This window comes from Bos grunniens, chromosome 6 (genome assembly GCF_055505025.1).
Source record: "Bos grunniens cultivar Pamir isolate PY7600 chromosome 6, Bosgru_T2T1.0, whole genome shotgun sequence".
NCBI classification, from domain to species: Eukaryota; Metazoa; Chordata; class Mammalia; order Artiodactyla; family Bovidae; genus Bos; species Bos grunniens.
In genome coordinates, this window is record NC_141170.1 from 81,328,154 (window position 1) to 81,353,271 (window position 25,118).

Sequence of the window (25,118 nt, forward strand, 5' to 3'; positions counted from 1 at the left end):
GGACTGGTTGGATCTCCTTGCAGTCCAAGGGACTTTCAAGATTCTCAAAATGACTCCAATTAGCTTTCTTCTAAATCTGCACAAATGGAATTTTGATTGGTTGAAGTTCCAGATGGTGGAAGTAGTCTACCCACTGACAGTTTCTTTTATGGCCCTCTTATTTCAATTATTTCAAATAAATTCCACATCCATTCAAGTCCCGGAAGTGAAAGCAAGCATTACAGTGAAACAATTAAGAATGCCAGCTCTGGAGGCAGACTGTCTGGACTTAAATTTCTGCTGTCCCACTTATTAGCTTGGTGACGTCACTGGCACGTTACGAACCCTCTCTTGTGTCTCATTTTCCTCCTCTGTAATGTGGGGGTAATGGTACCTGCCTCACAAATTCATCACTAAGTGCCCCAAAGTTATTAACATTGAGAAAATACATTTTTCATCATTTCCCAATTTAATTACTTAGTTTATGTAACACAGCCAGAAGAGACAAATTATATTAATAGCATCACTGGGTTTTATAGTAATAAAAGTGAATATGAGAGCCACACCAGAGAGCACCAAAAGTTGGATTTATTGTTTCTGACAATCGCACAGCAACTTTTAGTTTGTTCATATTCTCAGCATCACAAATCGGAAATACACTTTTGCTTCTCAATTAAAAACATATACTCTGAAAAGTGATTAGATAGCTTTTAAAAATCATCATTTTATAGACTACCTTAAAAATCTTTGCCAAGTAAGATACTAGCTTTACCTTTATAAATCTCTGCATAAAATGAAAAATCAAGGCATACAAATTTCATTTCGTTCTGTTTTTAAATACCATCTTTTGTTTCCCTTAAAAGATTTTTATCTATTCATTCAAAAGTATTTTGAAATTCCACTGCCCATTTAAGACAGAATGAAGGCGTTTTAGAGCATCTGAACTAAGCACTGTCTTGACTGAACCGAAACAGGAATTCAATCAGGGTCCTCGTGGGCCTCCCAGCCATGCCTTTTCGAAGATAAGGAACCTCATCTTTGTTGGTCATCACACCTGCTATGTCTAAATGTGCCCACTTAGGATGAGTCACAAATTCTTTCAGGAATGCTGCAGCTGTACACGCTCCTGCAGATCTGAAGAGAAAGACAAAAATCAACATCTAACCCCATTAAATACACACTGAATGTTCTATTAAGATCCTCCATTCTTGCTAAGTGACTTCTATGACTAGAGAGCAAAGTCAAGCCAATGAGACCTTTAAAGAAGTTAACCCAGAAATCGATACCTATCTTTAGACACAGCTTTAAGCATAAAGGATAAATTCTTTTTCTTGTGGTAATGACCATACTGTCCATCTCCTTCCCTTACCATTTGCTTAAAATGACCTTTAGATTTGAAAATGCAAAAACCAATTGAGAACCAGTTGGGAAACACCTTGAAAATAAAAGACAGAAATCAGTGCTTATGAGCACTACATTGAAAAGAAACTGGATACCTAAACCTTTGTGAAAGATTAAAACTGAAAATGCTCATTTTGGCAAATAATGATTGTAAAAATGTACTTTTATAGTTTATTTTACATACCTATATTTTCCAATGTTATTAACATCAGCAAGTTGGCAATCTATAACCTGTCTTGTGTAATGTTCAAAGAGAGGCATCCTCCAGACACGGTCTCCTGTTTCAATGCTGGCCTAGAGAACAAATAGGTATGATAGTTGGCAGAATAGATGAAGCAGGTTCTGACCTATTACTCTAAAATATGACAAATACAACAGATTCCAGAATTATTTTAATTAATTAAAAAGCTTAAGAATTATAGAAGAAGCCAGGAATGCTATAGAACAGTCCTACAAAATTGTAGGGCATTTGCTGAAATTATCAAACTAATATTATGGGTCTCAGTTTAAATGAATAAGCTGGTATCCTGTAGTGCAGACAGGCTTTGCTGGTTTGATTAGGGTGAACTAGTCTTCATGATGTTTGTGGCCTTGGTGTGCCTAGAACTATACTACTAAAGGCCAGATACTAAGATAAAGTGACCTCATTAATTCATGTCATTTACACACTCATTCATTCATCCATCCATCCATCCATCATCTGCTGAACTGCTAAACACCAACAGGGGTTGGGGATCTAAAGATACTTAATATCTGAGTCATCAAAGAGCCTAAAGGCTAGTAGGAGAAATGGGTAAAGGTTGTTGTGATAAACTGTGGTCAACGGAAAGAGCCAAAAGTGAAAAGTCAGGAAGCAGCAATGTAAGCTGTTATTTTGAGACTCCAGAAGAATAACTAACAGAAGAATCCACCAAGGGTTGAAAGTGACTACCTCCAGGAAGAGAGGGTGTAGGCTGTATAAACTGCTGACTGTTATTTCAATGTTTATGATACAGAAGGACAATGTGTGCCTGGTACAGAGGAGGGGAGAGGCCCCACATACTACCTGGAAGGAGACAACAGGGCTGAGTTTCTCCCAGAGGCTGGAGAAGATAGAGAGGGGCTTCACAAATGGCAAGATGACAGAAGTGAAAGGGAAGCAGTTTAAAAGAGAAGTTTAGGACCTTAAACCACATCAAGAATGTATTCAGGAACCTTTTGTATTTGTCCCTGCTGGTATACAGTAAGCTCCCATTAATTACTTGTTGAAAGAATGAGGTGCCAGATGGAGTTGTTTCATAGCCAAGTGGATGCTCAGGGCCTGGGGCTTAGGATAGACAGCAGCCAGAGAGGTGCCAGCTGAAGCCTCGGGAATAGACGGGATTCCCGATGAACACTGTGCAGAGTAAGAGCGTGAGGTCCAGAACGGAAGTCAACCAAAGGGCCAGGCAAAGGAAAAATCTGGCCAAGGAGGCTGAAACAGAAGTCATCAAGAAAGGAAACCAGAAGAGAAGACTACTGTGGAAGCCAAGAGCAGGGTGTCACCAAGAGGCCAGAGGTACACACTGCCTCTGGACAAGCTAAGGGAGGCTAACAGAGTGGTGTCACTGGGGAAAGCTGATGGCAGTGAAGAGTGTGGGGGTAGTGATGGGAAACTGCTGTGAAAGGGCTGGGTGGAGGTACAGAGCACAGCAGCAGAAACTGTCGTCCTCACTGTCCAGTAAGGAACCTGAGCAAGCCCTATTTACATACCCTCCTATTTGACTCATGACATGTGTTCATTAAAAGGCCATTCCTTCTTTTACAAAGCTATCCTCATACCCTTTTCTACATCAGGGATATTTTTAAGTCATGTTCACTTCATTCTGAGCAGGAATGTGGCATCATATTTATCATTTTTAAATATTTATAGAAAAGCACATTGAATCAAGTTGATGGAATCATTTCGAAGACAATTCTACAACATAAAAATCCTGTAACTCGGGGTTGAAGAAATACAGCATTCTAAGGCTAGAGGAATGAAATCACCTCCATAATTTAGGTGTTTCTGTGTTATTCTTACCTCAAATAGTTTGTTCCACAGCCAAGAAGAGTTGGTAAAGACCCCAGTGGCACCAGATCCCAAAGCTATGTCCATGGCACCTGCAAGACACAGCCCTTCAGGTCAGCATCCGGTCTCTCCTGGCAAGATGGGTTTCTCTACTGCTATGCAGGCCAAAACTTTAGCCTTTAACACTATTTTAATGTCTCCCTCATTTTCAAAAAAGATGATGTTGGCAAATCCTTACTGTATATATTTACTAGCTTTTTAGTTTCTCAAGTTAGAATTCACCTTCAATTATTAAGGAAAATGCAAAAAAGCAAACATCAAATATCACCAATTATCTCATCCCAGGTATAACCATTACATATTTTTAATATTTCTTTCCAAATTTCTTCTAAACTAAAAGCAAAAACCCATAACTAAGACCACACTGTACATGTCCAAGTACATGTTCTTACTCTTATGTTTTAAATGTTTATTCTTCTTTTATAAACAAATTCATTAGAAGTATTCTTAATGATTTTACAAGTCCACTACATAGAGGTACTGGCCTACCTCATTTTATTACACTCCATTTTACTGTAATTTGAAGATGCTGCATTTTTCACACATTGAAGGTTTGTGGCAATCCTATGTCAAGTAAGCCTATCAGAGCCATTTTCCTAAACCATTTGTTCACTTTGTGTCTCTGTCACATTTTGGTAATTCCTGCAATATTTGGAACTTTTTCATTTATTTGTTACTGTGATCTGTGATCAGTGTTCTTTGACCTTACCACTGTGACTCACAGAAGGTTTAAAAGATGGTTAATTAGCATTTTTCAGCAATAAAGTATTTTTGAATTAAGATATGTACATTGTATTTTTAGACATTATGCTACTGCAAACGTAACAGTGACCCATATGTAAAAGCCCGTGATTCTGCATGACATTTGGGCAACTCTGTTTGGGTCATTTGTTCCTTGGGCTTTTGTTACTCTACCTCCCAATTATCTCTCAAACCTATCCATTTCCCTTCACCATGGCTACCACCATCATCTACCACTGGACTATGGTAATAGTTTTAAAAAAAAATGTACTGTCAAAAACTTCAAATATACACAAAGCCAAGAGAATAATATAATGGACATACAAAGACCCATTAACCATCATCAATGAGTATCAAATCATGGGCAAACTGGTTTCACCTGCACTCCTAGATGCAACAGGTAATACTGAAGTCAAACACACTCATTCTTAACACACACACTTACACATCTATAGTCAATAACCACACACTGCTCACCAGCCCACCTGGCCTGCCAACCTCTCCTTGGTCCCTTTCCCTTGTGGTTGGGACACTGTTGGCCAAGGACCCTTTCGCAGAGCAAACTATCTCATAGTTCCCACTCATAGCTTCCTGCTGCACTTGGCTGCAGACTAAATCCCGCAACGTGCCAAGGCCAGCAGGGGACTGGTGCCTACCAGGACGTGGGTCCCAAGTGTCTTGACCCCACCACACTCTGTTCCTCTCTGTCCTGTTCATCACCGCCCCCACACCCCAACCTTGAGGGGTGCCTTCTGTAGGATGTTCTTCCTTCCTTCCTCCACCCGGTGATGCCTCCTCCTTCAGACTCCAGCTCAAGCAGCACTTCTCACAGTGCCTGACTTCCTGTACCAGTCAAATTCCCAGATACACAGGCTCTCATGAACTCCTTTTAACTTGGCTCCTCTATGCTAGTCAGTGTGATGATCCGCTGACGGCCACTGTCCAAGGGATGCGGGCCTCACCTCTGTATGTCCCACCTCCATATTCCCAGCCATTCACAGGAATTAAACAGGGGCCAACTGAGTCAATAACTATTCATGACACCTACGACATCCCAGATACTATGGTGGGTGCTGGTTACTCACTGCCTGTGGTCTGTCTATATGACTGGGTGGGATACATGTTCAGTTACACATACACACTCATGAATACTTTACTTTTCAAGTTAGTGACCTTTTCTGTATTTATTCACTTGTCCTTAAAACATTCCTATCAACTCCACAAGAACCTTGCATCAGTGTTTGAATTTCTCAGAGAGAAGATAAGCACTGGCCACAAACAAGAATGTGATCTGATATCCTCTCTTAAAGGAAGAGAAAATGGGAGACATAAATATTTAATGTGATCCAACAGGGACCATGGCGCTAGAGATGATTTCATTACATATCTCAGAAAACAATTACTTTCTACACAATCACAGAACTAGTACCACCATCAATTTCAGAAGTACCATTGTTGGGGGCATACTTCCCATGTTCTTTTACAAGGCACTTTTGAAGCTGTATTAAACACTAACTCTTCCGTGTTACCAGAATTTGTCAGAGTATGGAAGAAACATCAAAGCTCCAAGGAAGGTGCTGAAGTTACCACTCTCATTCCATCCTAAGCACAGGCATTAAGAAAACGAGAGGTACCATGACTGAATGGCACCCACTGAGCAGCCACTGCTCCTACAGTCTGCTACAGGCCCGCTCTTTAAAGGTCAATAACATCAGTCCAGTGTGTGCCAAGCCAGGCACAACCACCTGTATCATCTCATTTAATGTACACAGGCAACCCCCGCCCCCAGCCCCTGCCAATGAGGTGCTATTATACCACTTTTACAGATGAGACCACTTAGACACTATCAAAGTCACATGCTCTTAAGAGGCAGCACAAATTTTAAAATGAGGTCTTCTCCTTCTAAAAGCTTATGTTCTTTTTCCTGCTAGGAACTCTGGTTGGAAACGTTCTCACCCTCTCCTTTAAATACCAGCTCCTAGAACTCAAAAGGGACTCAATCAGTATTTGGGGAACTAAAGCGAATCATCAAGACCCTTCAGTGAGGACAATGGCCGGGGTAACCTGAAGGCTCACCTATGAGGCTGCCCTTGGTAATCTAGATCCAACTTTCACACCCTCTCATACCCCCAAGCTTGGGGAAAAAAAGGATGGGGGGGGGGGGCGTGGGGAGGCACTGTGACTCCTCATTTACAGAAAGGGAGTACTACCACCCACCTCAGCATTGCACCTCAAACACCAGCCCTAGAACCTCCGTTGTTCAGCTTAAAGTGTTTACTAAACTGAACAGAGACAGAAGACCATAAAAATACTATAACACCAACTTAAAAAAAAAGGAGTCTTTAGCAGATGAATCTATGGACTATTGTTAGAATCACATAAAAAAGAAATATGAACTGATTTTCTGTTAAAGGCTCATATGACCAGAAGAATTAAAATCAAAAGATGAAAATGATCTGAATTTTAATCTTAAGAGAGCTAGAGACACAATGAATCCCTAAAGTAAACTGCTGGATGAAAGATTATGAACATTGAGCTTTTGCAATAAGGTAATGACCACTGTCATCCCTTTAGATATTTATCGCTACCCCATAGAGCTGATGGTCTAGCCTGTCGCATGCCAGCACTGTATTAAAAGAGGCTTTTCAGAAACTCCTTCCAATCTTCAAAACTCTGAGAGGTAAACAGACTTGTCCCCATGTACTGATGTTTGAGGGTGTCAGGGAACCAGCCCAAGGTTGGTGGACTAGGAAGTAGCACATCTGGGAGCCACCCCCATGTTGGCCTTAAAGTCAACATGCTTCACACAACAAACACATTACACGGCCCCATCTCTGATACATGACCCTGCCACTCCCACCCCTCACCCCAGTGTTTTTATTTCTGTATAAACTCAAATACAAAAGTTCAGAAAACACTCCGGCACGTCAGATACATCTTTTGCACCTCATGGACTGTGGCCTGCCAGGTTCCTTGGTCCATGGCACTTCCCAGGCAAGAATACTGGAGTGGGTTACCACTTCCTTCTCCAGGGGATCTTCCTGACCCAGGGATAGAACCTGAGTCTCCTGCTTTGGCAGGCGATTCTTTACCACTGAGCTACTTGGGTAGCCCATCATGATAAATAAAAGCAACCACTGATTTGGGAACTTATCACTAATCTTTTCTGAGCTGTATCAAATGGCAACCATAACAGAAAACATTGCTTTGTATCATTTTTAGCTGTCACTGTGGATGGGCTGATCTGATCCACTTGTTATTTCTTTTTTTTAAAGTATAGCCTGGGATGTTTCGAAACCACTAAACCTAAGATTCAAAGCAGTTTACAACTGCAGAATAATTTTTTTGGTGAAAGATCTTTGAATACAAATGGAGCTCGCCAGATTTCAGCAAAATAATGAATGCCCTAAGTACAATGTGTGCACTCGAAGGCAACAAATGAGACTTTCTTCAAACAAAAGCAGGAAAAGCACACTGTCTGACCTGTCAGGGTGGCGGCATTAATGATGACCTTTGGGTTAAAAGTGTGAGCGTAGCAGAGCGCATCGGCCAGGATAAGTCTCCCCTCAGCATCGGTGTTATCCACCTGCAAAGAGGAAGGTCAAAAGACTAAAAGGATAAGATGATACAAACAATGAATACAAAATCTAGACACTCAGAGCAGTGTTCAGTTTAGAAGTATAAAAACGCTGCTGTGATGTTTGTCATCAATTATAAAAAATATACTACCATTAAAATAGGAATATATTTACTCTGAAGAGCAAATATAATTTAATAATCCCTGTATCAGAGCTGATGACCGAATGCTGATGACTTTGGAGGCTGAAATAAAGAGAAGTGTCTAGTTCACATTACCATTAAGTTTATAACAGGAGGGGGAAAATGTCAAGATTTTCAAAAACAAAAAGGTGAAAGAGTTGAAGAAAGATACACTAAAGCAGCAGCCTGGATCTCCAGACTGGAGAACTCTTGCAACTGCAGCAACTTCAGCTATATTAGATATAATATATTTCTTCTTTTAAATACGCTTAGTCATTATGTGTAGTAGTGCATGCATGCATATGCCCAGCAGAGGATCTGCTGCCACATCCCCAGATGCAGTGCTCACGATGCAGGACTTGTTTTCTTCTCAAACACTTTGCTAAATGGAAAAAGTTACCACATCAAAGGTGTATCCAGAAAACAGCCTGTACTTTTCCCGCTTTGGCCTGCTCTGCAGGGCTGGCTGCAAACTCATAAGCTGTGTGTATAGCATACAGAAAGTAGGGGGAACAGTAAGGTAGGGAAAACAATCTTAAAATTCCCATAAAGAAATACCTTTGACTACACGAAAAGCTACTCATAATAAAGGTACTGCCGTTCCCTAAATGGGGCCCGCACTCTGCACCCATTCAAGGCAAGGAACAGCAGAACTCGGAGGCTGTGTCATCCACCTACAAACCTGTATGGTCTTCCCGTTCCTGGCTCTAACAACATCCCCAGGCTTGTTGGCCTTCCCACTGGGCATATTTTCACAAAGAGGAGCCAAACCTGTTTTTTTTAAAAAAAAAAAAGAATACATGAAGGAACATGGAGTGTGCTATGTCCAAATATGCCACCCATGGGACCAAGGTCACAGCAGACCCTCAACAGATGCCAGTCACAGACATCATCTTGACTAAATATTTGAGTTTAGCATCACCAATGACTCAGGTGGCATTACATGCACCAGTGACAGGAAGCACACATCACTCTTTCCAAAGAAGTCTAATTCTATCACGAAGAAATAACCCAAACAAATCCAAATCATAGAATATCACAAGATAAGCTTGAACCTTTAAAAACTTCCAAGAAAGGGGCAAAAAAGGGGGTGGGGCGGGACTAGGTTTGGAGTAAAGAAAATTAAAGGGACATGATGATGATGACTACATGCAAGGGGTGATCCTTGAGTGGCTCCAAGATTTCAAAACCAAATAGAAAGAAATAAATGCTTGTGTATACAACACACACATAAAACTAACATTTTCTGGACAACTGGGCAGTTTGAATTTGGTTACTGTATCAATCCCTGGGAATGATAATGGTATTATCATTACACAGAATGTCTCTGTTCTTAGGAAATACAAGCAGAAGTATGCAGGGGTGACATATCATGATGTCTGTGACTTGTCAGACAGACCTGGATGACAGTCCAACTTTCTCATGCAATGGAGGTGACACTGGGCAAGCCAATTCAATCTTAGTCCCGACCTCCACGTCCCCCTCTGACACATGACAAACCTCCAGCATTGTGTCTGGCATTCTGAACTACAAAAATCACTGCTGCAAATGGAGGATTTTTTCTGTCCCAAGCACTTTTTCTGCATGTCAAGGCGTTTAATCGGCTGCAACCCTATGAGATAATCACTACCCTACTAATCGGGCATTTTCCATTGGAGTAAACTGCAAACTTGACATTATGTGCCCCTGACTGCTAACCACATTTTGCAGAAGTAAAACAATCAATTCTAGTTACTGCCCATAATGCAGAATACATTTAACTCTGCCAGTTAAGACAACACTTAGCTAAACAGAGCTTCTGCCTGATGAAAACCATTTAACTTGATCTTTTCAGATTACAGGAAACCGTGTTTGTTGTCTCCATTCTACCACTTGACTGGATTCTAGAAGCTCTCCAAGACAGCCGCCCACACACCTACGATGTTGATGGGCAGGTCGAGCTTGGCAGCAGACACGATGGCTGAACAGATAGTGGCAGCTCCTCCCATGTCGGCCCTCATGAGGTCCATGTTTGCAGCAGCCTTGATGGAGATGCCACCACTGGGGGGAAAGGACAATGTACCATGTTAAGTGCAAACGAGGGGGCTAGAAGCACTCTCAAAAACTGTGGGGTGAACTACCTCATACAAGCACCAAGAAATTTCCAAATTGAGAATCTGAATGATTTCACCATTTAAAAAGATAATATTATGGTTTTTATAAAAGACACAAAGTAATTCCAGAAATACGGGGGGTTGGGGGGGGTATCTTGGTTCATTTTATTTCTAGCTGAATGAAATGTTAGCACTGCCACTGGAAACATTACTACATCATACAGTCAATGCTGCTTAAATCCTGTCTGAGCTCTGGACACTCATGTAGATTTGTCTTTACAGCAAATTATATGAATTGATCAACTTATTGAACCTGAAGGTCACAAGCTGTTAGGGAAAAACAGACAAGTTCACAGAAGACTGGTAGGATCCCCTTTCAACTCCTAGGAAGACACAGGAGAAACTGGTTTTGACCAGTTTCTAAATAACCCAAGGTACACCAGATCTTGCGATAGCAAAATACAACCCACAGGCACAGGAAGACACTAGCCCAAAGCCTTAAGACAGTGCCTAAACACAGGGGCAGAGAAAGGCTTCAATCCACAAGAAACCCAGGCCACTGCCCCAGCAGACTTCTGGAACCAACAAGGGACTTCTCTGCTGCTGGTTTATAAGAACCCAGGGCGACCTGCTTCACAGGCTGGGCAAGGAGGCAGGGGCTCTGACTTTGAGCTCTAATTGGATTCTGCTGCTGACTTGCCCTGCTGAGAGAGAGTCAACTCCTTGCTCTGACATCTGCTCACCTTAGAAATCAGGCCCTAATTCTCACTCACCTCCAAAGTACTTGATAGTTAGATGGTTTTGTCATTTATACACCTAGAATTAAAGATTATCCATTGGCTCAGAATAAGAAAAGTACATTCCTGGTCCAAGAAGTCCAGAGATAACCCCATGAGGGCAAGGGGAGCACACTGATCCTTCTATCTATTTTTAGGCTGCTTCCACTCAGGGAGTTCCACTCTTACATACAGGACTATCGTTCTGAATAACCACCAGTTATCTTTGCTTACTTTTTAGATTCCCCTCCAATCCACCCATTTTTTTTCTCCTACATCCATCCTAGTTGAGGCTCCCACCATCAATGATTCAGATGCTTGCCTAGCTCCTATATATCCAAGTGTCCTACAGCAGCCTTACCCCTTCACTTTATTACCCATACAACTAAGAAATGTTTACAAACAGATGGAAAAAAAAGATAAGCAGAAGAACCTCAAATGCTTTTTAGAAGTATATACAAAAATTCAAAATAGATCACAGCCTTAAAGCCTAAAACCTTAAGACTTACTGAAGAACACAAGTACTTGGCATAGATAATAATTTCTTATATATGGCAAAAAAAAGTATAAACTATAAAATTAAAAGTTGCAAACTATACCTCACTGCAAATAAAAACTGCTCTTCAAAAGACACCACTGTAAAGGATATATGTCTGGCATATATATTTTAAAAAACATATAATTCAGTAAGACAAACACTCTTGTAAGTGTTTTGCCAAGGGCAAAGACTTGAAGAGATACTTCACTAAAGAAGATGTACCAACGGCTAATCAGCACATTTTAAAAATGTTAAACGTCATTAGTTAGAGAAATGCAAAGTAAACCTCAAAGAAATACTACTATACACTCCCTGAGTGACTAGAACTAGAAAGACGGACACCATGAAATGCTGGGGAGGACAGGGAACAACTAGAACCTTGTACACTGGTGGTAGGAATGCAAAATGGTATAATCACCTTGGAAAAGTTTGGTAGTTTCTTGTAAAATTAAACATGTAGTTATTATACAACTCAGCCCTCCTCTCCTAGGTGTTTAACTAAGAGGAAGACAAACATCCACACAAAGCCTTACAGATGATGCTGGCTTTTATAATTAATAACTCAAAACTGGGACAACCCAAATTTCCCTCAACAACGATTGGATAAACAAATGCTGGTATTTCCCTACAATGGAATATGACCAACAACATGGTTAAATCTCAAAGATAATATGCTGAGAAAGAGGCTGGTCTTTTTATTAAAAGAGTCCCTGTAAATGAATTTCTAGAAGAGGCAAAAGTAACCTACAATAACAGAAAGATGACCAGTCATCTGAGGTGGGGGTGAGAAAGGGGATGAGTGCAAAAGAGCACGCTCCAAAACTCCCAGGGGAGTTTTTGGGGCCTTGGAGAAATGTTTTATTTTCGTGACAGAGGTGGTTGTTGCAGGGGTGCACACATTTGTTAAGCTCACTATGCTGAACACTTAATGGGTGAAAACTGAACACTCAATAAGTGAACTTTACTGTAAATATATATATTTCTAATGTCATTCTTTCCCTCTGCTAGACACCCTTCAGTTACTTTCAACTGTTCAAAGTCCAAAATCTAACCAGATCCAGAACAACCCAGTTTCTGCCAACGTCTCCAGCTGTGCCTTGACCCCTGCCCCAGTCCTGTGCTATCGTGGCCGCCCTGGCATTTTTTTCAGTACTAGGAATTTCCCCTCTTTCTTCCCATCCGCAGCCTTCACCTGGCTCTTTCCCTGACCTACTCCCCACAGAACTAACTCCCTTATCCTTCACATCTTAAGCTAAAAATGTCACTTCTTCTAGGAAGCTTCTCTAAACCAAAAAGACTAGGTTGAGCACCCTTGCTAAATATCCCCATAACAAAAAGTTGAAATACAGATTTAAGTGAACAAACAACTTCACCCTGAGCATAAAAGTTTTGCATTGACATTACCCCGATGATAGTATAAAACTGTCACAATTAGCAAGACATTTAAGAACAACTTTCATTATCTAATTTTTATTTGCTGTAATGTTTCTTTTTATTTCATTTTTGGCTGTGCCATGGGGCTTGTGGGATCTTAGTTCCCTGACCAGGGGCTGAACCTGGGTCCCAGCAGTGAAAGCACTGAGTTCTAACCACTGGACCACCAGAGAATTCTCTGCTGTAGTGTTTTATAAAACACACTTTAATACAACAGTATATGCACATGATATATATAAATATGCATATTTTTCAATAGTATGAGCTCAAATCTTTTACTGATGGGCCAAATAATGATCATTTGGAGACCAATGCTTTAAATGAGAGGAAGTGAACCAATGAAAGGAAAACACAGGAGGCACTGCAGTCTGCTAGTATACGGAAGACCACTCTGGCGGTCAGATCTGCCCAGGACACAGGCATCACAGTACCTAGAAACTCTCTTGTAAGGGCAGGATTCATTCACATTTCAGATGGAGTTCTTGAATGGGTACAAAAATGTACTAGGGGACATCAACATTTTATAGATCTTTAGCAGCATTTTCTAAAGCAGTTTCTATGGACCATGATTTCCTGAGATACAAGTTCTCTTCAAAAGGAAATTTAGATGTTAATTATATTTCAATTAAAAACAAAAAAGATTTAGAAAACGCTGTGTTCTATACCAAGAAGTACTATAGTTGAAACAAAATAAAAAACTTATTCGTTTTATCTAACCTAGACTTTTAATCAAGTTATCTTTTTCAAGTCTCACATTTAATTAGCATCCCAGAAACCAGTATTCAGTAGCAAATGCTTTCCATGGGAAATACTGACTCAGACCATCTTTTCCAACTCAGTTTCTCCCTGGTTGAAATAGCCAGAGTGAGCTTCCATTTCTAAGGAACACTTATGGTTTAAGGCAGGGATCCTCACCCTCAGGGATCTAATGCTTCATAAGCTAAGGTGGAGCTGATGTAATAATAAAATACTCAATAAATGTAATGCTCTTGAGTCATCCCAAAACCATCTCCCACCCCCCAGCCCCCCAGTCTGTGTCTTCCATGCAATCGGTCCCTGGTGCCAAAAAGGTTGGGGTCTGCTGGTTTAAGGAGATTAATGAAAGCCAGACTGGTCAGCAAAAAATGTGAGCTGAAGTAAGCAAAGGGAAGACAGCATGATCCACACAGCTGCCTCACCTTATCCAGCTGGAAATTTTAACATCCCCATAAAAGAATCAAAATGTATGGCAGTATTAGTTATGGAGCTTTCAAAAAATCATTTAACCTAAGTCATGATTGCCTCACCTGCAGAACGTCCACAACGCCTAGCTCCTGGGGTAAGATCAGGGCTAATATATGTAAAATGCCCTAATGAAGCCTCTGACACACAGTGTGCATTTTATAAGTGGTGACCTAATACATTTAAAGTAACACATAAGATCTGACCAAACACCATACTTCTGAAGCAAATCACACACCAAATAATACAACTACATACAAAGCATTCACCAAAATACAAAGCATGGATACAATAAATAAGTACCTGTCAAAGGTAATCCCCTTCCCAACAAACACCAAGGGAGGTTCACTTGCATTGGGACTGCCTTTGTAGTGAATTTCCAGGAAGACTGGAGGCTCTTCGGACCCTTTGGCCACACTTAGAAATGATCCCATTTCCTGTTCCTCAATCCAAGACTTGGGTCTACAAGGCAAGAAATGAAAAATGTAAATACACATTGCTCTGTTTCAATAACTTAGAATAAACTCATCTGTGTGTAAAAAACAGTGTAACACACAAGCTCTTAAAATACATACACATTAAGTTCTGAAAATATATACATGTTAATGCTTCAATTATCACCTCCTATCTGCTTTCTGTATATTCCTGGGTCAGTCACTTGATTCTGAATCTGTTTCCTCATCTACAAAATAAGATTAATGACACCTCCTTCAAAAGATTAGCTGTAGAAAAGACATCTCCATCAAAAGATTACTTGTAGAATTATAGAAGAATTCACGTATGGTATGTAATATGATGTCAGGTAACACTGTATAGTCAAAGGCTAGGGGCACAAAAGGGCTTTGTATTGATTTCTGGCCACAGTAATTAGGCCAAGGGAAGACTTCTACCCTCCTACAGACAGACCAGAAACAACGTCATTCGAGGAATGCTCCTCTGGCACCTGCCTAGCCAGAGGAACTAAGCAGGTGAATGAAATTGTTGAAACTATTAAACTAGAACTTCATCATAGAGAGATGGCCACCCAACTTCAGAGGGAAAAGAATATAAAAATGGAAGGTATGACAATTAAAAGAAACTCACTTCAAAAGAAGCGAGGCTGTATAATGTGGGCATTTTTAATCACAAACCTAGTACTTGATGTTTTACTAAAGTCCTGCCCTTCTGGAAGTACAGTGTGTACCTCTTTGATTTATACCCACCTAACGCTAGAGTGAGTTTGATGCAGCTGCCTCAATTTAATAGGTTACATTCTGCCCACCTGACCTGCCCCATCTCTGGCTGAGTTTCCTTTGCTCCACCTCAAGCCCTGTGGTTTCCCAAGGCCACTGCATAGGTGCTTCTGCCCTGCTCTCTCGTCTGTTCACCTCCCTGAACTGCTCAGGCACCATTTTTGTTGGCAAACCTTTTCAACTCTTCCACAATTCTCCCCAGCTCTCTGCTCTTGCAGCACCCCCTATACCATTTCCCTTCCCATTCCTTCCTGCAAAGCCCTCAGTTGTCTGAGGACAAGAACCACCCCCATCTTTGTATGCCAAGTTCCAGACATACAGGAGGTGCTGTTACTGAAGACATGTGGCCACACGGCCACGATCTGCTGGCAAAACGTAGCTCTGGTGTCTCCTTAAATAAAACAAGGAACAGTCTTCACCAAGACACCTTTTTAGAGACTAAACATTGCCACAAAATACACAGCAACCATCCCAGAAATTTTATCAAGCTCCAATACTGCATTTTCTATAGACGGCACATTTTCTTTATCTAGATCACAGAAGTTTCCCTGAAAAAAACATGAATTCTAATCACAATTAAATAGTGAAGAATCCTTTTAAATGTAAACACCCTTGATTAGCAACTTTGATAGTAAACGATTCTTTAGGTGAAGCAAATATCTGTCAAGTTGCTTTCATTATAAATCCCCAAATACTTAGACTTGGTTTGCTTAAGATTAGGGGGAGTTCCCAAGGATGGCAGAAAGCCTAGAGGTGCAGCCTTTTAGGTTCAACAGCAAGGCTGCTGACAACAAACCTCAGGACAGCCAGGCAACACCAGCTCTGGTATCTGATCTAGCTAAGGGAATCTACCAGGCAGATTCTCATTCCATGCTAGGAGGGTATGCTATGTTATTCACTTATGTCAAAAAAGAGAAAAGACAGAAAGAATTCACCAAAACTAAACACAATATGTACACTCCTCAAAAAGGTAATAGAGTTACAATTCGATCCAATAGTTCAATTCCTAGGTACATGCCCAATAGATATGAAAACATATGTCCACACAAAACCTTGTACACAAATGCTCACAGCAGCATTATTTGCAGTCCAAAAAGTATGTGCTATGCTTAGTCACTCAACTCTTTTGCAACCCCATGGACTGCAGCCCGCCAGGCTCCTCTGTCCATGGGGATTCTCCAGGCAAAAATACTGGAGTGGGTTGCCAGGTCCTCCCCCAGGGGATCTTCCCAACCCAGGGGGATCAAACCCAGGTCTCCTGCATTGCAGGCAGATTCTTTACCATCTGGGCCACCAGGGAAGTCCATCCAAAAAGTATAAACACCCCAAAAGTCTATGAACTGATGGCTGAGGAAAAGGGAAATGAGGAGTGGGTACAAGATTCTTTTTTCAGGGTAATGAAAATGTTCTAAAATTGACTGTGGTGACGGCATCACAACTCTGTAAATATACTAGAGATTACGGAATTGTATATTTTACATGAGTGAACTGCATATGAATTATATTTCAATAAAACTGCTACAAAACACATACAAAATGTAGTGTGACGTCACAACACTGTCAAAAGCAGGCAAGATATGACAGAAATAAATCTCAAACTGAAGAACCCTTACCCCTTCTTGTGTGTGGCTGCCAGAGGGTCCCTTTACCTCTCTGGTCTCAAGTTAATTCTCTGAATGGTGAGAGAGCTGAATTTTAGGATCTCTGAAGCTCCATCTGGCTCTAGCATCATATGAGTCTATGGTATAATCCTGAATTACCTGATGAAGACGTCTGTTTTAATACTAGCACTTTTGAGATTCTCCTCAACAATTTCGGCAAATTTGGTTGGCGTCATCTCGTTGGCAGGTGTCTCCATCAAGCGGCGTGCCAGGTTCTGCCCAGAAGCAAAGAGGACGCCTCTCTGCCAGGCCTCCTGGTCCTCACTGGCAGAAGAAAACACAAGGTCACCGTCAGACAGCCTCTCAGAACACTGACCACAGCCTGCAAGGAGGGCTCTTACTGAAGACAAACGAAAAGTGATGGATAGAGGGGGCCCAAATATATTCTTTGTAATCTGAACCAGGGAGGCAGCTGTTATGGTTTATAAAGAGCTGGAGAGACTTCCCTGGTGGGTCCAGGGGTTGAGACCATGAGTCTCCACTGCAGGGGGTGCGGGTTTGATCCCTGGTCAGGGAACTAAGGCCTGGCATGCTTCATGGCATGGCCAAAAACAAAAATAAAAGCAGAAAACATGACCCCCACTGAGCCGAGTGAGAGAAGACCTAGAATCCCCTTCTGTATGAAAAAAGGGGTTGGCCTGATGGACTTCTGAAGCCCTAAATCTGCTCCCCAATCTGACAGCAGATGTGTTCACAGAATGGCCTGAGGGACTGCAGAATGAGCTCCCCCTGGTCAGTCCTGCCAGAGAATTGCCAGCTTCCTGCCTTCTCCCTGCCTGGCTTGGGACCCTGAACTCCGACCTGCTGGAAATCAGGGTTGGCTTCACAAAACAAAGGACGTGGGCCAACTTTCCAGGACCCTGGCTATTCTTGTGCACCACAAGAATTAACACACGTGGTGTGGGGATGGACAAAACAACACTCATTGCTTACAGAGTTCACCATGTGCCACACACTTGATGGGTTTTGCCTTTTGATCATAAAAGTCACATGAGATCTGATTCACAACTCTACTCAACCAAAGAGGAAAATGATTTCTGTCACTTCATTTTGGTCACCCAACCAGAAAGTGAGAGCTGGCTTCAAAGCCAGGCTGACGGGTCGCAGGGCCCTCATTTTCACTCACTATATCACAGGTGCCAACAAGACCCCGGTTGTCCCCCGCCACGTCTCCTGAGGGTCTCACACTGTCTGCTCCTGAACCCAGAACAGGGCTGGAGTATAAGTGGTGCTCAAAAAATGTGCCCAAAGCTGAGTCTCCCACTAGACTAGGAGGGCAGGGACCGGATCCCGGCATCTGCTTATTTCTGGCCTTTAGCACAGAGCCCACAGGTGCTAGGTAGATGGAAATGATCTGCATTAAAACCTTCTGGGACCCTTCTGTCGTCTTGTTCTATCCCTCCTCAGGAGGCCAACCAGGAATAGTTTCCTAGGAACCAGCAAGCATGGAGAAGGGATCTAGAGAGTCGGAGGGAAACACACACAGGAGCAGCCAGGAGCAGAAAAGAGGCAGAGTCATCATACTCCTAAACTGACTAGGGCCATGAGAGAGCCACAGACAAGCCACGAGGCAGTGCCGGCCGCTGAAAGGCAGGCAGCTCATGTCCAGGAGGCCATGCCATCAGCACCCAGGGAATGGACCTGGTCCTCGTTTCGTGCCATCACCTTCCATGGAGCTTGGCTGACACCACCACCTTCCTTTTCTGCTTCAGGTCATCATACTCATAGAGCCCGAGCACCGCTCCTTCCGCAGCCGCCTGGGCATCTCCGCAGGGGTCCACCTCCACCGACGGGATCTCCAGATCCTGAATCTGTCTGCACCCCGCTTCACAGGGCAGAGGAACCAGAAAACCAGAGTCAGTCAGGGACCCCTCAGAGGGCAGAAGGCAGAGACTTAGGGTGGGGTCCTGAGAAAACATCAAGATTGGGGTTCAAATCCCGGCCCTGACACTGATCTTTCTGAGCTTTCACTTCTTCCCTTTCCATACAGTGAGGACATGCACACACCTCACATAGTAGTGGGAGGACAGAATGATGGATAAATGATTGGTCTACCTCACATGGTAGTGGGGGGAAAGAATGATGGATTAAATGATTGGTCTACCCTGGTGGCTCAGACGGTAAAGCGCCTGTCTACAATGCGGGAGACCCAGGTTCGATCCCTGGGTTGGGAAGATCCCCTGGAGAAGGAAATGGCAATCCACTCCAGGACTATTGCCTGGAAAATCCCATGGACAGAGGAGCCTGGTAGGCTACAGGCCATGGGGTCGCAAAGAGTCGGACACGACGGAGCGACTTCACTTTCACTTCACCTCACGTGGTAGTGGGAGGAAAGAATGATGGATTAAATGACTGGTCTCACTCACAAGGAAGTGAACGCTATTACTAATACCACTTCTGAAACACTAGGGTTCTCTGAGGAAGCGTCCCAGTCACTAGAAGCTTGCCGTATTAAAAATGAGAAAGCAGTGATGACACTGCAATTATATCCAAGGAACTGAGCAAAGTCCATTATTAACACAGCGTTTATTAAGACCGAGTCAGCAAAATGCCCCAAATAAAAGTTATGAAATAATCACCCAACATGAACTTTGAAAGTAAATTTAACAACCACATATGATATACGTGGGGTCACAGCACAATCCAGCTAATGATTCCTGCCTCAGCGATGGTGTTCTAAGCTTCTTTAACCACAGTCTCCTCGATGAAGGCCTCATCCTGCCACTCAGCCCTGACAGGACCCAAAGGCACCTACTCCAACTCTTCAAACTGTCCATGTGGCAAACTGGGACAGGCACACACCTCTGTAACTAGTCATAAATAAGCACTTTGTACTTTGCAGCCATTTTCTCTGATGTGTAAATAGTTACGACTCCATGTGATTTAAAAGTGGGGCAACACCACGGATACATTACAAAAAAAGAAAAAAACAATCTACCCACCAGGACTTTCTGGCTAAAAAAGAGTTCTAAGGCCAACACTGCAAGAGGGAACAAATGGTACTGAAACCCTAGACACAAGCTAAAGAAATATAAAAATGAAATTCCATAACCTAACCTTCTATATCTAAAGTAAGGCCAAGCATACTGGCTAAGGAAAACTGAGTATTTGTTGAGAGTTATTTGTATGAATGTGGGAAGGATAATGATGGTAAGAGGACAAAAAGAGCTGAGATTGATAATCTTACAGAGTGACCCTTAGGAATCTTTAACAAGAGTAAACTTCAAAAGTTAAAGAACCTGCAACAGCAGCTCTGATGTTTTCTTTGCCTTCATGCCAGTTCTCCTGTTCATCAATTCCAGCCGTCTTTTTGCCAAGGCCAACCACCACCACGCTAGGGAAGTCCTGTTTCAAAAAATACAAAGTCAGCCACTTTGATCTTTAAAGCATCCATTTCTAGCATGAAATGGTATATGACCTTTCACACAACCACCTTAACCTCCGCACAGGACAAAACTCCCCAAGAAATTTGGTTGTTTTAATTTTTTTAAGCCCTGACATCTTGGTAAAGTTTTATAACTGTGTGTTGGAAAGGCTGAGTGACGACGATCCTGCAAATGTCTGCTTCTGTAAGACAGGGCTACTGAACCAAGAAAGCCTACAGACTGAGGAATATGAGATGCAGTACTTTTCGACAGCAGTTTGCCTCTTGACAATCGACAGCAGTTTGCCTCTTGACAATTTAACCAATGCTTGTGGCTTAATACTGAGATAAAACTCATTCATAATCCAACACACAATTTTCTGTATAATGGTACAGCCAAAGTACTAGGCATATATAGGTGTTCACTGAGGGTCTGCCAAATAAACCTTATCTTCATCTCATACCTCATGTAGACCATAAAAGGTTCGGGTTTTGCCTGCCTTCAGGGGTGGTCCAGATCTGAAACAAAAAATAGCTGTGTTAAAAAATATAGTTTGCTCTGTCCCCTTGTGAAGTGACATAAACCAACTGTATTATTACAGTGGTCTGATGCTTCTGCAAATTTGCTACTTATGTTATCAAAAGCAGAACTCTCTCAGAAATCTCTCAGATTTCTCAGATGCAGTAATTCTAGCTCAAAAACTTCCAGATTAAATGCCCTTATTTTAAAACAATGATAGAAAGCAGTGCCATGGGTGGGTAATGCAGAGAAGACTGAGCACTGGATGGAGGCTGACCTCAATCTTAAATCTAATAAAAGATGTAAGACACCAACCTAAGTGGCTGACTTGACTGCACTGTGTTTAGCTTGGAGGATTTTTGTGATTTATCTACAGATGGGATACCAGGCAATTTCCAAACAAAGCAGCTGGCAATACACAATTATAGCCTGAGAACTGGATGCACTGGTACCATGCAGTCAGGAAGGCCAGGCTGTTCTGTACTCCAACAGGTTAGCTTTTGGATTAATGAATTAATCAAAGCACTTCAGGGAGCTGTCGAAGGGTAAAGGATTGGTAATTGACAGGGGATGCAAATTCTGTCATCCAATAGTTAGACAATTATTCTAATTATTAGGCTACATCTATCAGATACTAATAGGTTATCTCTAATTCAAATAATATGCAGTTGCAGTGGCCTACGTTGACAACTGTTTCTGTTAAATTGCGGCCCATAGCTGAGAAGGAGTTGAAATGCAAACCTTTTCCTACCTTCCCCATTCCCTGACTAATCCAAGAGTAGTTAGAATCTCAGGCCCACACCAGATTTACAGAACTGGAATGTGCATTCTAACTACACCCCCAGGCGATTCACGTGTCCTTTAACATCTGAGAAGCCCTTGAAATTCAAAGCTTATGATGCAGCCTCCTGAGGCTATCTGATCTAGCCCAGAACAGGCTATTCCCCCCAAGTGAAGAGGAGTTAAAGAGGTAGAGACATTGGAAGGAAGCAGGTGGGAGGTGGGGTGGGGAGAAAAGAACTGAAGCCAGGAGGGTAGGCTGAGGAAATCTGGTACTTTCCAGATCCTTCTGGGTCAGCCTCTCACAATACCCTGGTGATTGGGTTGAAGTAGCCTGATTTCCCAGAACTGTGAACCACAAAGTACCAATATACAATCAACAGACACTTACTTTCACTTTCACCAAGAATATCCTGGCCAGTGTATTTCTGTGCATTTTCCTCCACCAGAACACAAAAGACATTCTCTTTCACTTTCAGGCATTAAAAAAATTGAAATCCAAAGATGAATACGTACATGTTCAAAATTTCTCTCAGCTTTCCAGACACCAATTTATTAAAATTCTCTCCTGCACTTGTAAACTGAGGCTCATCTTCTTCTTTTTCTTTGCTATAGATTCCTAAAACAAGGCCCTGAGAAAAAGAGAAAAAAGGTGTATACGAGTAGAGTAGATCCCAGACAGGGACTCAAGGGATCCCAAATTCCAGAAAAAGCTAATCATTTCAACCAAACCATGTCCCCCTCAAGGACAAAAGAACAAGGCCAAAAAAGCAGCAGGTGCTGAGCAGTCAACTACACTCATATCCTGCCTATGTGTTTCAAACTCCTGCTAACACAAGAGCCAAATTACTACCTGTCCTGGTCTTAATGGTCCCTCTCAAGAGCTTTCACAACACAGAGGGCTTTTCCTTCACTTTCTGCAGAAACAGCTCTCTGATCTCTCCCCCTTTCCATCCAAAAGCTGGTCATAAAATTTCCCATGAGAAAGTTTCTTGCCTTGTACCAGCAAGAGAACATTCTTATCATCAGGGACTGATGATAAGATTTGGGAGTCAATACCAAAAGGGACCTGTACAAAAAACCTACTAAAATAACCCTCATCCTCCCTTAGTTTCCCCCACATATTTCCTAGTCCCTGTCTCTCAACTGACTGCCCCTAGGCTCCTTTGCCTAATCACATTCCCACAATTTCTCATTCTCTGTTTATAAAGGTATATAAGCTTTGGGGCCTATAGGCTTCTTCCGGTCTTCTCCCTTTTGAAGACTGGACACATAAAAATATGAAGTAAAACTTGTATGCCTTTCTCTTGTTAATATAATCTGTTTTAGGTCCATTTCATTCTTAGTCTCAGCCCTAGAATCTAGGTGAGTAGAAGTAAGTCTTCCCTCCTTTACAACCTTCAAATGCAAAAATGTGCAATATTCTGGGATACTATCTCGATAAAGCCAAGGGCTGCACTTGCTGATACTAACAAGTTCTCTGGCCAACTCATAGGCTGGAAGAGAGGAAAAGGATGCACCTTCACTGGGAGGGTCAGGGACATACAACATTCTCTCAGCACTTAGTGGCTTATCCTTCATCTCCTTGAGCCCCAGACTCCAAACACCTGAAACAAGGAACTAAACCTAGGAATCACTGTTTACCTCTGCACAGCAATTTATGACTTTAAAAATGTGCTCTGACTTAGGGCACCTTTGTAAGGTGGAAAGAACATGTAGTCTTCCCACTTGACAGATAAGGAAACCGAAATCTGGTCTGATATACTAGCCTGGGGGCAACAGAACTGGCCAAGAATCCAGATGCCTTCCCTCACTGTCCTCTGTGCTTTCTACAAAATCACACTGGTACTTAGACAAAATCATGTCTTGTCTTATTTAAAAAAAAAAAAAAAAAAAAAGGCTTCCTCTGTGTTGGTAACCTTCCCAGGTTCTAACTTTCCTAAGGCTGCCAACTGCCTGGGGTTCCAGGGAACCAAGTAGGGAACTGATCAGACAGAACACACAGGTTACCTGAGCAGGATGTATTTCCATAGTACTGAAAAGAACTGGGGACAGACCTCTGGTCCCTCAGCCACCCTGAACTCAAGCCCCATCCAGAATACTTCTAGCCAGGGACAGTCCTGCTGGCTCTCAAGCCTGACTCCCACGCGTGTGCTCCTCCCACGGAGCCGTTTCCCCTTTCCAGATCCCCCTACGACCAAATTTTAGTGACCTTCACAATGGGGTTTCTTCTGCAGGACACTTCTCTTAATCTCACGAACAGACAGATCTCCCTGCAAAGCCCTTTTCCCTAGAGAAACGTTATTTTTCTCTAGAAACCCTTCCACGTAGTTTACTCCCGGAGGACCTGTGTTTTCCTGATCTTCACCTTCAGCAGAGGAGAGAGGTCCTGGTATGGAACCCGAGGCCAGTGACTATCTGACTCTAGGGCATTTCACCTCACCAATACTTGGGCATCCTCCTAGCTGAGGTGGGAACAATCCTGGCGCCGTCATTCCGCGAGTTACTGGGAGGACTGAACAAAATCGCAAAATAAGGGCACGGTACAGAGTTGGAGCTCAGGTAACGGTAGCTATCTATCTATGGCTATTAATCTCTCGTGCTCAGAGTTCGTATCCTAGCACTTTCAAGCAAAAGAAGGAAGAGCGCATCCCCCGCACTAGCCTAGTAGAATACTGGGGGGTCTGCAGCCTCGCGCAGCCGGCTGCCAAAGCCGAGCTCGGCAAAAGCAAGGTATTTTCTCTTTAGTCGATGTCTGCGACTTGGCTCAGAAGCCCGGGACACCGCGGCCTCGCCCCGCCCCCAAGTCCCCGTCGCCCGTGGGCACGACTCTCGCGGCGGCCCCGGGGCGAGCCGCTGCCTCTCACCTTCGTCATGTCTGCAGCGGCTGGACCGGGTGCCCACAAACGCTTCACGCTCAGATGTCGGACGGCGACTCGCGCGGCAGCCGGAAGAGACAGCAAGAACATCTTTTCGGCTCGGCCCCCCGTACCGCCCTCCACCGAGCACGTGGCGACGGGAAGGCGGGCGCGCTCCTAGAAGCCCGGCTTTGGGGGACGGCCTGCGCGCGCCTAGGGGTGGGGCAGGTGCCAAGGGGCGTGGCGTGCGTACGCCAGGGGCGCGGCGGGAGGGCGTCAGTGGGCGGGGTTGTCGGGTGAGGGCCAACGCGCTAGCGGACGAGTACGCGTGCGTCCAAGGGGCGGGGCGGGCCGGGTCGACTGGGTGGTGCTGAGATAGAAGCGAGACGGTAGCAGGCGCTTAGGGTCCAGCCCTTTCGGACTGAGGCGAAGAGGCGGGGCTCTTGGGGGAGCGCGCAAGAGAGGGGCGGAGTCGCGGTTGTGCTGTACACCAAGGGGCGCGGGGTGGAGGCGGGGCACCGAGGAGAAAGGTTGCACGTAGCTTTAAAACAGAATTGAAACTGCGTAGTGAGGGCCTTCCTACTGAGTAATTTTTATAATTTTGCTTTTTTTGAACTTTTTTTCTGAACTTCCATCTGGTCCAAGGGTTCAACATTGTAGGCAGTTAGCCCA

General features: G+C 43.1%; 1 protein-coding gene across 1 annotated transcript; it reads right to left on the minus strand.

Annotated features, from left to right (window-relative positions):
• Positions 1–549: 549 nt before the first annotated feature.
• On the minus strand, positions 550–24,613 carry LAP3 (leucine aminopeptidase 3). Its single transcript, XM_086406366.1, has 13 exons — positions 24,456–24,613; positions 22,105–22,220; positions 20,753–20,807; positions 20,164–20,269; positions 18,590–18,749; positions 17,024–17,188; positions 14,335–14,493; positions 9,885–10,009; positions 8,652–8,740; positions 7,694–7,796; positions 3,422–3,501; positions 1,565–1,674; positions 550–1,113 (listed from the first exon to the last, which is right to left on the minus strand). Exons 1-13 carry the CDS (start codon positions 24,555–24,557, stop codon positions 924–926), a joined length of 1,560 nt encoding a protein of 519 aa, XP_086262492.1. The 5' UTR covers positions 24,558–24,613; the 3' UTR covers positions 550–923.
• Positions 24,614–25,118: the final 505 nt, after the last annotated feature.